This window comes from Drosophila sulfurigaster, chromosome 2R (assembly GCF_023558435.1).
Source record: "Drosophila sulfurigaster albostrigata strain 15112-1811.04 chromosome 2R, ASM2355843v2, whole genome shotgun sequence".
NCBI lineage: Eukaryota > Metazoa > Arthropoda > Insecta > Diptera > Drosophilidae > Drosophila > Drosophila sulfurigaster.
In genome coordinates this window covers 29,463,268-29,478,164 of record NC_084882.1, presented here as the reverse complement: position 1 = coordinate 29,478,164, position 14,897 = coordinate 29,463,268, and the positions used below count along the sequence as shown (strand labels likewise).

The following is a 14,897-nucleotide window of genomic DNA, read 5'->3' as shown; positions in this document are numbered from 1 at the left end:
GTCGTTCGTTAGCTTAAACACATAAGTTAATCAATGAAAATGTTGCAATATTCAATAGAAATTCTCCTCTGCTCTTAGAGCGTTGTTGTAGCGTTGTCATCAAAGTAAAGCATTTCCGCGCTCGATTCTTGCTATCGCTATGACCTGTAGTTTGATGTTCGAACAAATGTAGTCGATATTTGCAATCAGCTGTTAATGCAACAGTTGTTTTTAGCGGCATGTCAATTCACAGCTAACATAAATTTTCAAATTAATCAATGAAAATGCTTCAATACACATTATTAAATGTGCCGCTCAGACGGAACAAAATGTTGCTTAGATATTCCGCTCATATATTCAAACGATGCTACAGCGCAGACATCAGAAACATTGGAATTTTGGCGCATATCGATGCAGGTAAGAAGAAATGGTCATATTGCATATAAATAAATGTTGATAATAAATATTGATATAGGCAAAACCACAACAACAGAACGCATGCTTTTCTATGCGGGAAAGACGCGTTCTTTAGGTGAAGTGCATCGTGGCAACACAGTAACAGATTACCTCACACAGGAGCGTGAACGCGGTATCACTATTTGTAGTTCAGCTGTCACGTTTCCCTGGAATGGAAAACGGTGGGTTGACTTAAATATTTTGATTGATTAATAATTTATGCAAATTATTCCTATAGTATTAATCTTTTGGATACGCCCGGACACATTGATTTTACTATGGAGGTGGAGCAATCTTTGTATGCTGTCGACGGAGTTGTTATTGTTTTGGATGGCACGGCGGGAGTTGAAGCACAAACAGTTACTGTGTGGACACAGGCGGACAAGCATAATTTGCCTCGTTTGGTGTTCGTCAATAAAATGGATCGTCCAGATGCCAACTTCGATAAATGCGTTGATGATTTGAAGTCGAAACTTGACGCCAAGCCCATTTGTACGCAATATCCGGTAAAAAACAATGAAGGACATTTAGGTGAGTTTCAAAATTGGGATTAATAAAGATTTACTTATTCTAAACCATAATTTTACTGCAGGCATATACGATGTTATTACATTAGAGCAATTAAGTTGGCAACAAAAGGACTATGGTCGCGTCTATCATAAAACTAAATTGGAATCTTCTGATGCGCTGCGTGATCTACAAGAGAAACGTAATGAGCTCATTGATCAGTTGTCGGGTCTGGACGATGAGCTAGCGGATGTTGTTATAAGCACAGAAAGTTTTGATCAAGTCAGCAATAAGTTAATCGGGCAAGCTATACGACGTGCCACCAACCAAAACAAGATTGTGCCTGTGCTGTTGGGCTCTGCCTATAAGAATATTGGAATACAACGTTTAATGGATGCTGTCAATGATTATTTACCCACGCCAGAGGAACGCAATCAGATATACGAATGCTTTGGGTAAGAATTTGCAATATATAATACATATATCAGTTCTAATACTTATTCATGATTTTAGCAATGACCTGGCGGGTAAAGTCTTCAAAATTGTCCACGATAAGCAGCGGGGAGCACTGACGTTGGTTCGTCTAATACGGGGTGAACTAAAGCGTGGCATGCGGCTTACATGCTCCAGCGGACAAGCAGAGGTTGTGTCGAAAATTTACGAACCTCTTGCAGATGAATATCGCGAAGTGAGCTCTGTGCAAGCCGGAGATGTGGCTATATGTGCGGGTTTAAAAGTAAGTACAGTATATTCAATTAATCCATTTCCATTCAAAAACAATAACGTCTTTACTTCCTATAGTCGACAGTAACTGGTGATTTACTAACGAGCAGTCATTCTTCTCTCAAGAATGCCCAAAAACGTTTAATGAAAAGCCGGGGACTTACAACGCAGCTTCATGAAGATGAAGAGGATTTCGTTGGAAACCAAGAAATGTTTGCAATCGAAACACAAATACCAGACGCGGTCTACTTTTGCTCGATAGAGCCACCAAGCATATCTTCGCAAACAGCCATGGAGCAAGCTCTCAAACAGCTGCAGCGGGAAGATCCCAGTCTGCGAGTCAGCTATGATGCGGTGACTGGCCAAACTGTGCTTGGCGGGATGGGTGAGCTACACATGGACATTATAAAATCGAGAATGCTCAGCGAATATAAAATTGATGTCGATCTCGGGCCACTACAAATTGCTTATAAGGAAACTATAGAATCGTCAGCAATAAATACTTTTAGTTTGGAAAAAAGAAATTGCAGGTAGCAAGCAAAATGTGAGCATAACCCTGGAGCTCGTTAACGATCAAGTGGAAGTGTTTAGGTACATTTATTTTAAAAAGATTAATGCTTTCAACGTTAATATTTATATCATATATTAAAGCTTGGATAAATCACCGGAGAATGTGCAAAATCTCAATGCATTGCGTCCCCGAATTCTTCAAGTAGTGCGTAAAGGTGCAATTAGCGCATTAGAACGTGGACCTCGCGTTGGTGGCCAGGTGGTGGATACGCAGATACGGCTACATAATGTCGTTATAGGTCGTGGCACTGCCGACTCCTTTATCATGGCAGCTGCAGCTCAGTGTGTGCAAAAGGTAATTCATTTTTTAATAATTTATAGTTATTAAATGATAATATAATAATTATTAAAATAGCTGCTAACCACAAATGGCACACGATTACTGGAACCCATTATGGCATTGCAAATTGTGGCTCCCAACGATCGTGTTTCTGGCATTATGGCTGATTTATCAAGGCGACGATCGCTTATTAAAGATGTGACGACAAAAGGGGGATAAGAATAAGGTTTGTTAGTGTTACGATTATTGTTAGACTATTGCTACTTTAATTTTATTAAATTTTTAGTTAATTTTGGTAAACGCACCATTGGCAGAACTCAGTGGTTATTCAAGCGCGCTGCGCACTATAAGCTCGGGCACAGCTAGTATGACGATGCAACCATGCGGATTCTCGGAAATGAACTCGGCAGACGAGTCGTTGGCTGTTCGACGAGCTCAGGGATTAGAATAATATGGTAGGCACATTTATTTGTTATTTAGTTTTGTTTTTTTAAAATAATCATAGTGTACTATGAGAATTACTCAAGTTAAATAAACAGTACAGAACACAGTACAGTAACAAATGTGTAAATTGTCGCTCGTGCATTATTAGAAACTTTGGTGATACAATTGATGTCGGACGTATTTTCAATATTACTTTTTAAACTCTCCATCCTTCAACATTTCAAAAGAAAAAATTTAAATTTGTATTCTCAAATAATATTTACATTGCCATCAATCCCAGAAAGCTAACTTGTGGGGTTTAGCTATGGCTTTCTCCACCCAAAAAGAGTTCTTTCATGTGCCTTTTATGAATGAGTCTATCGACTTTGAATGCACAGACGTATGCGTGAAGTTAAAAAGTTATCCATCGACAAACGATGATCGATCCTGGTCGGCTGATGAAGAGAAGAAATCACGATTTGTCTCGGACTTAGTGTCCTGCAATACACCCATATTTTGGCGCCGGGGCCCTGAAGGAGGAGAACCTTACGACAGACCTGGAGGCGGTCCAGGCGGCAGAGGCGCTGGTGGACCTGGAGGCAGAGGCGGACCTGACGATGACTATTATGACGGTAGGACGGGTAAGCCTGGTCAGGATGGTGGTAGGGGTGGAGGGAGGGGAAAGCAAGGCGGTAGAGGCGGGGATGGCCAGGATAGAGGTGGGGGAAGGCCAGGTCGGGGTAGAGGTCAAGGCGCAGCTGATGGCTACGGAGGTAGAGGACAGGATCAATACGGTCGCGGGGGACCTGATCAGGGCAGAGGCCCTGGTGTAGATGGGCGGTCAGGCAAAGGACGAGGGCAAGGACATGGTCCGGGGGGCTATGGAGGAACTGGGAAAGATCAAGGTGGACGTGGACCTAGTCAAGGAGAGGGATCGGGGGGTTATGGAGGCTCTGGCCAGGATCAACGTGGTCGGGCACCAGGACAAGGTCCAGGTGGATATGGAGGCCCTGGTCAGGATTATAGTGGACGCGGACCAGGTCAGGGACAAGGACCCGGGGGTTATGGAGGCTCTGGCCAGGATCAGGGTGGGCGAGGACCAGGTCAGGGACCAGCTTCTGGTTATGGGGGCCCTGGTCAAGTTCAGGGAGAGCGTGGTCAAGGCCTGGGACCAGGTGGTTATGGAGCTCCTGGCCAGGATCAGGGTGGACGGGGACAAGGACAGGGTGCAGGAGGTCCTGGCCAGGATCAGGGTGGTAGAGGCCAGGGACCAGGTGGTTATGGAGCTCCTGGCCAGGATCAGGGTGGACGGGGACAAGGACAGGGTGCAGGAGGTCCTGGCCAGGATCAGGGTGGTAGAGGCCAGGGACCAGGTGGTTATGGAGGCCCTGGCCAGGATCAGGGTGGACGGGGACCAGGACAGGGAGCAGGAGGTACTGGCCAGGGACCAGGTGATTATGGAGGCCCTGGCCAGGATCAGGGTGGGTGGACGGGGTCCAGGACATGGGGTCAAGATCAGGGTGGCAGGAGGTCCTGGCCAGGGACCAGGAGGGTATGGAGGGCCTGGCCAGGATCAGGGTGGCCGTGGACCGGGTCAGGGACCAGCTTCTGGATATGGGAGTCCTGGTCAAGATCAGGGTGGGCGAGGTCAAGGCCAGGGACCAGGTGGATATGGAGCCCCTGGCCAGGATCAGGGTGGACGAGGACCAGGTGAAGGACAGGGACCTGGTGGTTATGGTGGTCCTGGCCAAGATCAGGGTGGACGAGGACCAGGTCAGGGTAGAGACGGTGGAGGACCCGGTCAGGGACAGGGTGGGCGAGGTCAAGGGGGCCATGGAGGACCGGGTCAGGATCAGGGTGGGCGGGGACTGGGACAAGCCCAGGGACCAGGAGGAGGTCCTGGTCAGGGACAAGGCCCTGGCAGTCGTGGTAGTTATGGCGGTCCGGGTCAGGATCGGGATGGGCGTGGACCAGGTCAAGGACAGGGACCTGGAGGTTATGGGGGTCCTGGCCAAGATCAGGGTGGACGAGGACCAGGTCAAGGACAGGGACCTGGAGGTTATGGTGGTCCTGGCCAAGATCAGGGTGGACGAGGACCAGGTCAAGGACAGGGACCTGGAGGTTATGGTGGTCCTGGCCAAGATCAAGGTGGACGAGGACCAGGTCAAGGACAGGGACCTGGTGGTTATGGTGGTCCTGGCCAAGATCAAGGTGGACGTGGACCAGGTCAGGGTAGAGACGGTGGAGGACCCGGTCAGGGACAGGGGCCTGGGGGCTATGGAGGACCGGGTCAGGATCAGGGTGGGCGGGGACTGGGACAAGCCCAGGGACCAGGAGGAGGTCCTGGTCAGGGACAAGGCCCTGGCAGGGTAGTTATGGCGGTCCGGGTCAGGATCGGGATGGGCGTGGACCAGGTCAAGGACAGGGACCTAGTGGTTATGGGGGTCCTGGCCAAGATCAGGGTGGACGAGGACCAGGTCAAGGACAGGGACCTGGAGGTTATGGGGGTCCTGGCCAAGATCAGGGTGGACGAGGACCAGGTCAGGACAGGACCTGGTGGTTATGGGGGTCCTGGCCAAGATCTGGGGTGGACGAGGTCCAGGTCAGGACAGGGACCTGGAGGTTATGGTGGTCCTGGCCAAGATCAGGGTGGACGAGGACCAGGTCAAGGACAGGGACCTGGAGGTTATGGTGGTCCTGGCCAAGATCAAGGTGGACGAGGACCAGGTCAAGGACAGGGACCTGGTGGTTATGGTGGTCCTGGCCAAGATCAAGGTGGACGAGGACCAGGTCAGGGTAGAGACGGTGGAGGACCCGGTCAGGGACAGGGGCCTGGGGGCTATGGAGGACCGGGTCAGGATCAGGGTGGGCGGGGACTGGGTCAAGCCCAGGGACCAGGAGGAGGTTCTGGTCAGGGACAAGGCCCTGGCAGTCGTGGTAGTTATGGCGGTCCGGGTCAGGATCGGGATGGGCGTGGACCAGGTCAAGGACAGGGACCTGGAGGTTATGGGGGTCCTGGCCAAGATCAGGGTGGACGAGGACCAGGTCAAGGACAGGGACCTGGGGGTTATGGTGGTCCTGGCCAAGATCAAGGTGGACGAGGACCAGGTCAGGGTAGAGACGGTGGAGGACCCGGACAGGGGCCTGGGGGCTTTGGAGGACCGGGTCAGGATCAGGGTGGGCGGGGACTGAGTCAAGCCCAGGGACGAGGTGGAGGTCCTGGACAGGGACAAGGACCTGGAAGTCGTGGTAGCTATGGTGGGCCAGGCCATGATGGAGATAAGCGAGGCCAAGGTCAGGGTCAGGGCCAAGGTGGCTATGGAGGTCCCGGACAGGATCAGGGTGTACGTGGACCAGGTCAGGGACTGGGACCTGGTGGTTATGGAGGTCCTGGCCAAGATCAAGGTGGACGAGGACCAGGTCAGGGTAGAGATGGTGGGGGCCCCGGACAGGGACAAGGGCCAGGCGGCTATGGAAGTCCAGGTCAGGATCGCGGCGGGCGTGGTCCGGCTCAAGGAACAGACTTTGGAGGATCGGGTCAGGGGCAAGGAACAGGGCCATACAGTGGAGTAGACCAGGTTGGACGTGGGCCGGGACAAGGGCGAGATGGAGTCGGTCAAGGCCAGGGTCCAGGGGGCTTTAGAAGTCCCGGCCAAGAGCAGGGTGCAAGTCGACAAGGCGGTCCAGGACAAGAACAGGACCGACGTGGGTCACGTATTGGAGCCGATAAGGGACCAGGTCAGACAGATCAGGGTGGCCGTGGGTCAGGTCAAGGACGAGACGGTGGACCAGGTGCAAGACCGGGCCAAGGTGGTCCCGGTCCAGTGCAGGGGCAACGTGGATCTCGTGTTGCACAAGACGGACAAGCACCAGGTCGGGCACAGGGCCCCGGTGCTTATGGAGCACAAGGTTACGACCAAGGCCGCGATGGTGGAGCTCCAGGGCATGGTCATGGGCCAACTGGATTTGCTGGAGGTCCAGGTCAAGGGCAAGATCCGGGGGGTTATGGAGCCGACCAGGGAGGAGGACCTGGAGGATATGGTGGTGGCCCAGGAAAACAAGGTGGTGGTCCAGGAGGTTATGGTGGTGGCCCAGGAAAACAAGGGGGTGGTCCTGGAGGTTATGGTGGTGGCCCAGGTGGCCCTGGTGATCCTCGAGGAAGTCTTGGCATCTCTGATGGAAATCCGTTGGTCGGTGATGCTTTAATCAATGCTGCTGACGAGACAATTGAGAATATGAAGAACGTAATGGCTAAAAACAATTTACTACCAAAAGAAATTATCGACGAACTGGATAGATCAACACCACCCAGGGTAGAAAATGCCGAGATAAAGCGAATTATGAATCAACGTTACGATCCGGACAAAAGTAGGGAACTTAGAGATAAGATCGTCGAACTTGAAGACTCTGGGAAGATCAGCCCCAATGATGCAAACGGACTCTACAATCTGCAAAGATCTATTGATGATATGAACACAGCTCATGAGATTCTAGAAGTGGAAAATGCAAATCTGCGACGTCTCATTGAGAAGCAGTCCAGGCGCGTATCAATGGAGACCATTAAAGTCGATCCTGAGAGAAGCAATGACGTTAACTACTTGCAAAATAAAATCGATGGCATGAGTAAAGAACTTTTGGTGCTGCGACAATTTGAAGAAGATGTTATGGCATCTGGCGGGCCTGGTAGTCCTGGCGGCACTGGCAGGCAACAACCTCCTGATTTGGACGTCGAAACTATTCAACAAATGTTATCGGAGCGAGGCGGATTACGCAACAAAATTAACACGCTAGGTTATCTTGATAAGGTTGGTCCATTGAAGAAGAAAAAGGGTGATACCGATTATGCTGCCGGAGACCTAGCACGAAATCTTGAAGAACAAAATCAATATATTCATGATATGGAATGCGACATTGAAGAAATGCAAAAGTATTACGAAACCGAAGTGGAACAATCCAAATATAATGAGGAATTGCTTAAGGTAAATATAAAAGATTCTTGTTTAAGTATAACAATTGAAACCATTTCGTACTTTTCAGTGCACCTGTAATGAGCTACAACAGCAAGTGATTGCTCTCCAACCTGCGGCTCAGCGTTGTAAGTGCATGCAATTGGAGATCGACGTGCTCCGCAATGAACTCCGTAAACGAGATCTTGCTTTGAATTCTTACGATTGCCAGTACCAACAGTTAATGGTAAGTAATAATAATAAAAATATGGAGGGTGATAATGTTTTACGTGTCACTTTATCTCCCAATCCTAAAGCATAAAACGAAAGCTTTCAAGAAATCCGGGTATCGTTTCCTTGATGAGTTAATTGAAAGTTGCGATGATAGTTGTCTCAAATCTGGGATTGAGGAAAACGGAGATATTACATGTTAATGTCGCATAGTGAATAGCATATGTACATTTTAAGACCTCCATTGTTTTTAAAATTTTGAAGTCTACAAATTAAATTATAAGTAAAAAAATGCGATAGTCAGAAAGTATATAAGAATAAGCGGGATAAGAGGAAAGTCGTTAGATATTAGGTTATTTCAATTTATGACGGCTAGCATTCAATTTCCGCCTTCCTCAACCGCAACCTTTTCTGATGATTTTCCTCTCTAATCCCATGTTTGTTTTATTCTTCACAACAACACCTCATTTTACTTTTTAGAACGTCATCTGTGAGTTAAACCAAAAGTATGGAAATCAGCGAGGCGATTGTCCAACATTTGAAGTAGCTGAGTGTCCTAATGTGGGTGATGATCTAGCTTTCTATACAGGCGCCACGTTGGAGCACATTCGGAATGAATTGGATAAACAGGTCGACTGCTTCAAGCAAATGAATCAAAATAAATATTCGGGTGGCCAAGATATCAACAATTTACAAGACTGCATGGACGAATTAGAACGCCTTAGAAAGTTATTGGGAGAAAAGGATGGCCAGTTGGGTGTATTAATTGAGGACAACGAGTGCATGTGCGAGGCTGCACTCGAGAGTAATAAGCGTCTGAACCAATTGGATCAAAAGGTTCGTGATTTGGATAGAGACACACGGTATATGGAGGATGGGATGCGCGAGAGCATAGGCCTAATACAGGAAATTGGAGATGTTGCTAGAGAGAATGAAAGGCTTAAGGATAGAGTTAACAATATGAAAACTTCAGAGCTTCAAGATTTAACTGACGATCTGAAAAGGCAATTGGAAGACTGCATGAAGAACAAGCAGATGTGTGAAGAAATTAACAAGAATTTTAAGGACGCATTAAGGGAACTCGGTGCTGATCCCGATAATATTGAAAAAGAAGCTAAAGAAAAAATAGAGCAGCAATGGAAGGCCGAAGAAGAAGCAAAACGAGCGGCTGAAGCTCAAGCTAAGGCAGACGAAGAGGCCAGGGCTGAAAGAATGCGCGAACAAGCAAGAGAGTTAGCTGAACAAAAAGCAGCAGAAGATACAGCAGTTGGTAAACCAGGGGAAGAACCAAGTGAAGAACGTCAAGCAGAAGGTCAAGATACATTAACGGAGACACCTGGTACTAAGCCGACTGGGCCAGAAGTTGAAAAGATTCCAAAAGCTGAACCCGAACAAGCAGGAGCTGTGCTAAAAGAAGTACCTAAGGCTACAGATCGTGCACCAAGTCAACCAGGAATCAAATCAGCTGAAGCTGAGAAAGTTGCAGCAAAGCCCAGCGATAAACCCGTAGAAAAACCAGCTGATGCGTCAGCTGACAAGGCAGCCGATAAACTAGTTGACAAACCAGCTGATAAGTCAGCTGATAGGCCAGCTGATAAACCAGCTGACAAGGCAGCTGATAAACCAGCTGACAAGGCAGCTGATAAGCCAGCTGACAAATCAGCTGACAAACAAGCTGAGAAAGCAGCTGACAAACAAGCTGAGAAAGCAGCTGACAAAAAGGCTGTTGACAAACCAGCTGAGAAAGCAGCTGATAAACCAAAGGATGCGGGAAAACCTGAACCGACAGCGGGACAAACACCTGCTGCTAAGGCTGCTGAAAAAGCACCTGCACAACCGATAACTTCTGACCCATCGGCTGCAAAAGCTGGTGGTGAGAAACCAACTGCCGAAGCTGTGGGAGCTAAATCGGGAGCGCCTGCTGCGGATAAGTCCGGAGCACCAGCAGCTGATAAAGCAGGGGCAGCGAAAGCGGGTCAACCTACTGAGAAAGCAGTCACACCGCCTGCTACTGCAACCGGAGCTGCGAAGCAGGAAACAACCGGACAACCTACTAAGCCAGCAGAAAAATCACCTGCACAGCCGGTTACAGCTGCTGGTGGGACCAAGCCGGGAGAAACAGCTTCTGATGCACCACCAGTAGCCGCGGCGAAAAAACCAGCAGCAGCTGACCAAGCTAAGGCAGTTGAAAAACCAGGTGCCCAGCCTACCGCGACAGCAGCCGTTGAAAAACCCGCAGCAGCAGGTCAAGGTGCCAAGGCGGCTGAAAAAACTGGAGGACAGCCTGCCCAGGCAGCTGTCGCTGAGAAGCCTGCGGCTGCGGGACAACCTGCTGAGAAAGCAGCGACTCAACCTACTGGAGCAGCCGGTGGTGCTAAACAGGGACCAACTGGTGCGCCTGCCAAGCCAGCAGAAAAAACTCCTGGGCAACCAACTACAGCTACAGGAGGACCTAAACCGGGTGCAACAACAGGCGATAAAACTTCAGCACCAGGAGAAAAGGCCAGAGCGTCCGGACAGCCGGGCGCCAAGCCAGCTGGAGCAGCAGCTGGTGCTGCAGGGGAAAGAAAAGGCTTGGCGGCAAAGCCAGGCTTACAAGGCCCTGGAAAGGAGAGACTTGGGGATGAGGGAATTAGCGGAGCTGCTGGAGGCAAAGCTGCGAAAGCTCCCAAAGGTAAAGGTGATGATTACGGGCGTCGCGGAAAGAAGGGTTCCAAGCATATGGACGACACCACCGAGGAGCAGTTCGATGAGTTTGTAAGGAATACCGTGAAAACTCTATCGGCTGGCGAAATTGATGGTGTTGGCTTGGAAAGAGAATTGCGAAAAATACTGGACATGTTTATCGACGAGTGTGGTTTCTGCTTTTGCAAATGTAACATTCCCAAAAGCCGATTCTATGCTATTTGTCATCGACTATATCACCATGGTCTACACACTTTGGACTTTAAGGATCTGGCCTACATGCATAAGCGAATTTTTGCCGCAGCAGAGAATATACTTCCTGGCGCTCTCTTTAATATCATAATGAAAGACATTATCGCTGGCAATTCACAGAGCCTGGCTCCGCTGTGCGCTCCTAAAGAAACTCCTGTGGCGGAACAACAATGCTGCTCATGCAAAAGTTCTCTTTGTTGCGATGATACTGAAGAAAAACTCATGATTAAAGGTAATTTCTTCTATATCAGAATATTTTCCAAATGCTAATCACACAACCTTTTCTAGTAATGCGACTTGAGAATGATATTGAGAATGCCAAAATGTGCTTAAAGAATTTAAAAAGCATACCATCGAATATTTCCATTGAAGCATTTCGTATGGAAGGTGGCGATAGTCCAGTAAAGTAAGTGTTTTCGTATATAAAGTTAGGTAATAAAATCAATTTATTCTTTCACAGGGATAGAGTTCTTCGCTCTTCGCGCGGTGGTAATTCTATAATAATGTACAAGCATATAAAGCAGGCTCGCAATGTTAAGGTAAGTTTTATACTATGCTAAATATTATGATTTTTTCTCACGCATATCTCCCATTTTAGAAGAGCGTTGTTGCAAACAATTAAATATTTTACGTTGTATGTTGTATGTTGGATTGTACCTAAGTAGCACGTCCGATACTCGTACTTTCAACTGTGTAACCAATCAGCTTTAAAATCTGTGGTTTATTTATAATAAAGATTATATTCAGGCGTTACAATTCAAAATATTTTGTTTTACAACACTGTTGTGGCTCCGATTGTGATATCGTTAAGAAATCGATAGCTTGGTAGCGCACAGCTGTGCCGTTGCCGAGTCGTCTGTCAGCTGTGCGTACGAGTTATCGATTGTTGATTGTATAAGCACGTAGTTTATATTTGGGAAACTTAATTGTTAATTGCAATTAACCATGGAAAAATTAGTCTGTTCTAGCATTAAAATTATGCAGATGCAGGTGAGTACATAGGAGATTATGACCTTAATTTAGGCAGGCTTAATACTTCAGTTTTCATTGACATTTTAGATGCCGCAAATGGTACCAAGAGCAGGCATGTTGTTGCCGGGCGTGCAAAACATGTTGCAAATGCAGCAGGTGCGCCACCGGCAAACTAAGCATTGGAAACCGGAGTTTAAACGATTGCGAAAGCAGAAATTCGTTAAAATTGAGCTACCCAATTTGCGTGAAAAGGCCGATGATATTAGCAAAGAGGAGATGCGCAGTCGCATGAAAGAGCGCGGAGTGCTGCCGCCCCGTCCATGGATGGAACGACCATTTCACATTAGTTGCACGGGCGGCATCTTCGAGGCGTATGTGCCACCCGAGGGTGATGGCAAAAAGTCGATCATCTCAACGTCAGGTGCTAAGCAAAAATTCGAATTCCTAGAGAAGAAATCAAAGAGTTTGATGGCTGTGCGCAAAATACGCTCATACGAGGAGAATTTCAGCACGGATGACTTTGGTGCAGAGGCGCAAGAGATTTATATTGCAGCACACACACATATGGCAGCCAAAGAGAAGTACAAAATACGTGAATTTGTCAGCGAACGTTGCTACCCCGAAATGATGCACAACGTCAAGGACAAGACAATACATTGGCGTTTCCTGCAATCGTTGGAGCCGCCACGTGTTGTCCACGCTCGTGTCACCGAGGTCATCACGAAAGAGAATCAGTTTGCTCAGGTCACAGTCCGATTCCACACTCAGCAGATGTTGGCCATCTATGATCGTTTTGGTCGTCTGATGCATGGTAGCGAAATACTCACAAAAGATGTGCTGGAGTATGTGGTATTCGAAAAGCACATTTCCAATGAGTATGGCAAGTGGCGGCTGCACGACAAGATCATTCCCGATTGGCTGCCACCCAAACAGCCAGCACTCATAACATACCGTATTGCGGACGAACCCATTGAAGAGACGCCCAAGGAGCTCAGTGCCGGTGAGCAGCAGACCAAGCAGCTGGAGTCGGGCAGCGAACAACAGAAGGAACAACAACAGCTTAGCACAGTTGCAGCATCATCTCAGCAGCCTGAGACGACAAAGAAACCCACACTGGCCATTTGATTGTACTTTTTATGGGCCGCTTGGCGGCTCAGAAATTTACGCGTTAATGTTATTCAATGATTTCGAAGGGACAAATCCGATACATACACTTTACATATAAAATTTATACGTCTTTTTATTTTGTTTTTATTTGTCATTTTCTCGGAATTTTAAATATTCGTTTTCGAAATCCTGCATTCGGTATCGGTTAACAGGATCCATGCAGTATTGAATGCAGGCTATCCGAGTATCAAAGCGATTCGCATTGCCTCCACAAGAGCTGTAAATGAATTCTATGCAACTATCCCGCACGAAGTCGTAGTGCCATTTCACTTTGCTGCCAGAGCACGAACCATACGAGGACTGCAATGTGCAAACCGCTGTAATTAAACGAGTATTTAGATAATCGAACTTAAAATTAGCATCCTTAATATAAGTTACCTTTTCTCTGCGCTATGGCCTTTGTTAGATTTATGGCGGATGTCAGACTCACAATCGCAGTGAGGACCACGAAAACTTTAACAAAATTCGTCATCTTTAGATCGCTCACTTCTAATGACTTGTGAGACGCCGTTTTATATACCACCAAAGGGAATTAAAATAATAATTGAAATGTGTTTGCATATTATATAGTTATTTGTAGAATGTACAGATGTTTAAAAAAAAAAATGATTGCGTTCTGCTTTTCACTATCTACAAGGAAATCGGCAAACGTTTTGTAGACTTCAATATATAGTGATGCTATAACAAATAGTTTTAATATTAGATTTACTACATGTTGTTAAACAAATATTAGCTGAAGATAACGGATGCGTTATGCTTACATCGTTGTCTTTTTCTACAAAGTTGTAAGAGTCCTAGTTACAAATAAGAAAGTACAGCAAAAGATTAATAGGCAATCTTATTGCATAGGAATAGAAATGTATAAATAAAATAAACTATAACTAAATATTCAAGAAATGTATTATTTTATTAGAAATTTATTCGATTTAAATGGACGTTTAAAAAATAGGTAAAAGACAAATTTAAATGGGTTACCGCGGAGAATTGCTAACTGAAGTACCAGGCGAACAGAATTGAGCAGTAAGCAACCATACTTATTTTGAGCGCATTAAAAATTGAGTTAAGTTCCAATGTTGAGTGAAAATAGGTAAAATTCAAATTAAACGATCGTTTCATAACCGTTGAGGCTCAACTGTTGAGTCAACTTGTTGCACGCTGTCAAAAGCTGCTAGCTATTGTTTCTGCTCGCCTGTTACCTTAACTGGTAATGCAGAGTATTTTTGGCTGTTGCAAGGCATCCAAGTAATAAATGTAGGTGTTTATGTGTGTGTGTGTGCGTGTGCATGTACATGTATATGTGTGAGTGTATGCTTGCATGTTTGTGAGTACCTTCGTGAGTGTGGATGTTTTTTTTACCGTGGTGAAGGATGAGCAACCAGCTGAAGTACCAGGCGAACAGAATTGAGCAGTAAGCGCCATACTTATTCTAAGTGCATTAAACATTGAGTGAAACTCAAATGTCGAGTCGACTTGTCATACAATTTCGAAAGCTGCTTGCTATGGCTTCTGTTCGCCTGTTATTTCAGCTAGCAATGCAGGGTCTTTATGGGTGCTGTGCGGCATCCAAGCGAGAGATGCGAGTGTGTGAGTGCAAGTGTATGTGTGTGTATGCAAGTGTATGAGTGTATGCTTGTATGTGTGCGTGTGTTTGTGTGCTTCACTGTTTGTTACCGCGGAGAAGGCTGAACTGCCAGGTGAAGAACCAG

General features: G+C 47.0%; 4 protein-coding genes across 17 annotated transcripts; 3 read left to right on the top strand and 1 right to left on the bottom strand.

Annotated features, from left to right (window-relative positions):
• Positions 1-2: 2 nt before the first annotated feature.
• LOC133838537 (ribosome-releasing factor 2, mitochondrial) lies at positions 3-3,000 on the top strand. Its single transcript, XM_062269681.1, is given in 11 exon segments — positions 3-396; positions 455-617; positions 674-966; positions 1,028-1,397; positions 1,456-1,678; positions 1,744-2,181; positions 2,183-2,256; positions 2,317-2,530; positions 2,591-2,719; positions 2,721-2,741; positions 2,802-3,000. Coding segments are annotated over 11 exon segments (2,229 nt in total). The 5' UTR covers positions 3-257; the 3' UTR covers positions 2,967-3,000.
• Positions 3,001-3,096: 96 nt separating this feature from the next.
• On the top strand, positions 3,097-11,816 carry LOC133838531 (uncharacterized PE-PGRS family protein PE_PGRS54). Of its 14 annotated transcripts, none has more exons than XM_062269669.1 (9): positions 3,097-4,041; positions 4,357-4,371; positions 4,469-4,717; positions 4,817-7,917; positions 7,976-8,131; positions 8,596-11,284; positions 11,341-11,458; positions 11,513-11,591; positions 11,651-11,816. In XM_062269669.1, the coding sequence occupies exons 1-9, from the start codon at positions 3,264-3,266 to the stop codon at positions 11,672-11,674; spliced, it is 7,209 nt and encodes a 2,402-aa protein (XP_062125653.1). In that variant the 5' UTR covers positions 3,097-3,263; the 3' UTR covers positions 11,675-11,816. The 14 variants fall into 14 exon arrangements, with proteins under 14 accessions (XP_062125653.1, XP_062125652.1, XP_062125651.1 ...); XM_062269668.1 differs by having other exon boundaries at positions 4,357-4,389; positions 4,487-4,717; XM_062269667.1 differs by having other exon boundaries at positions 3,097-4,371; positions 4,817-4,927; positions 5,117-7,917.
• A 63-nt stretch (positions 11,817-11,879) lies between these two features.
• Positions 11,880-13,644, top strand: LOC133838540 (large ribosomal subunit protein mL45). The gene is made up of 2 exons (XM_062269685.1): positions 11,880-12,042; positions 12,112-13,644. Exons 1-2 carry the CDS (start codon positions 11,998-12,000, stop codon positions 13,147-13,149), a joined length of 1,083 nt encoding a protein of 360 aa, XP_062125669.1. The 5' UTR covers positions 11,880-11,997; the 3' UTR covers positions 13,150-13,644.
• Positions 13,247-13,684, bottom strand: LOC133838544 (kunitz-type serine protease inhibitor Bi-KTI-like). The gene is made up of 2 exons (XM_062269689.1): positions 13,570-13,684; positions 13,247-13,508 (listed from the first exon to the last, which is right to left on the bottom strand). The coding sequence occupies exons 1-2, from the start codon at positions 13,661-13,663 to the stop codon at positions 13,276-13,278; spliced, it is 327 nt and encodes a 108-aa protein (XP_062125673.1). The 5' UTR covers positions 13,664-13,684; the 3' UTR covers positions 13,247-13,275.
• Positions 13,685-14,897: the final 1,213 nt, after the last annotated feature.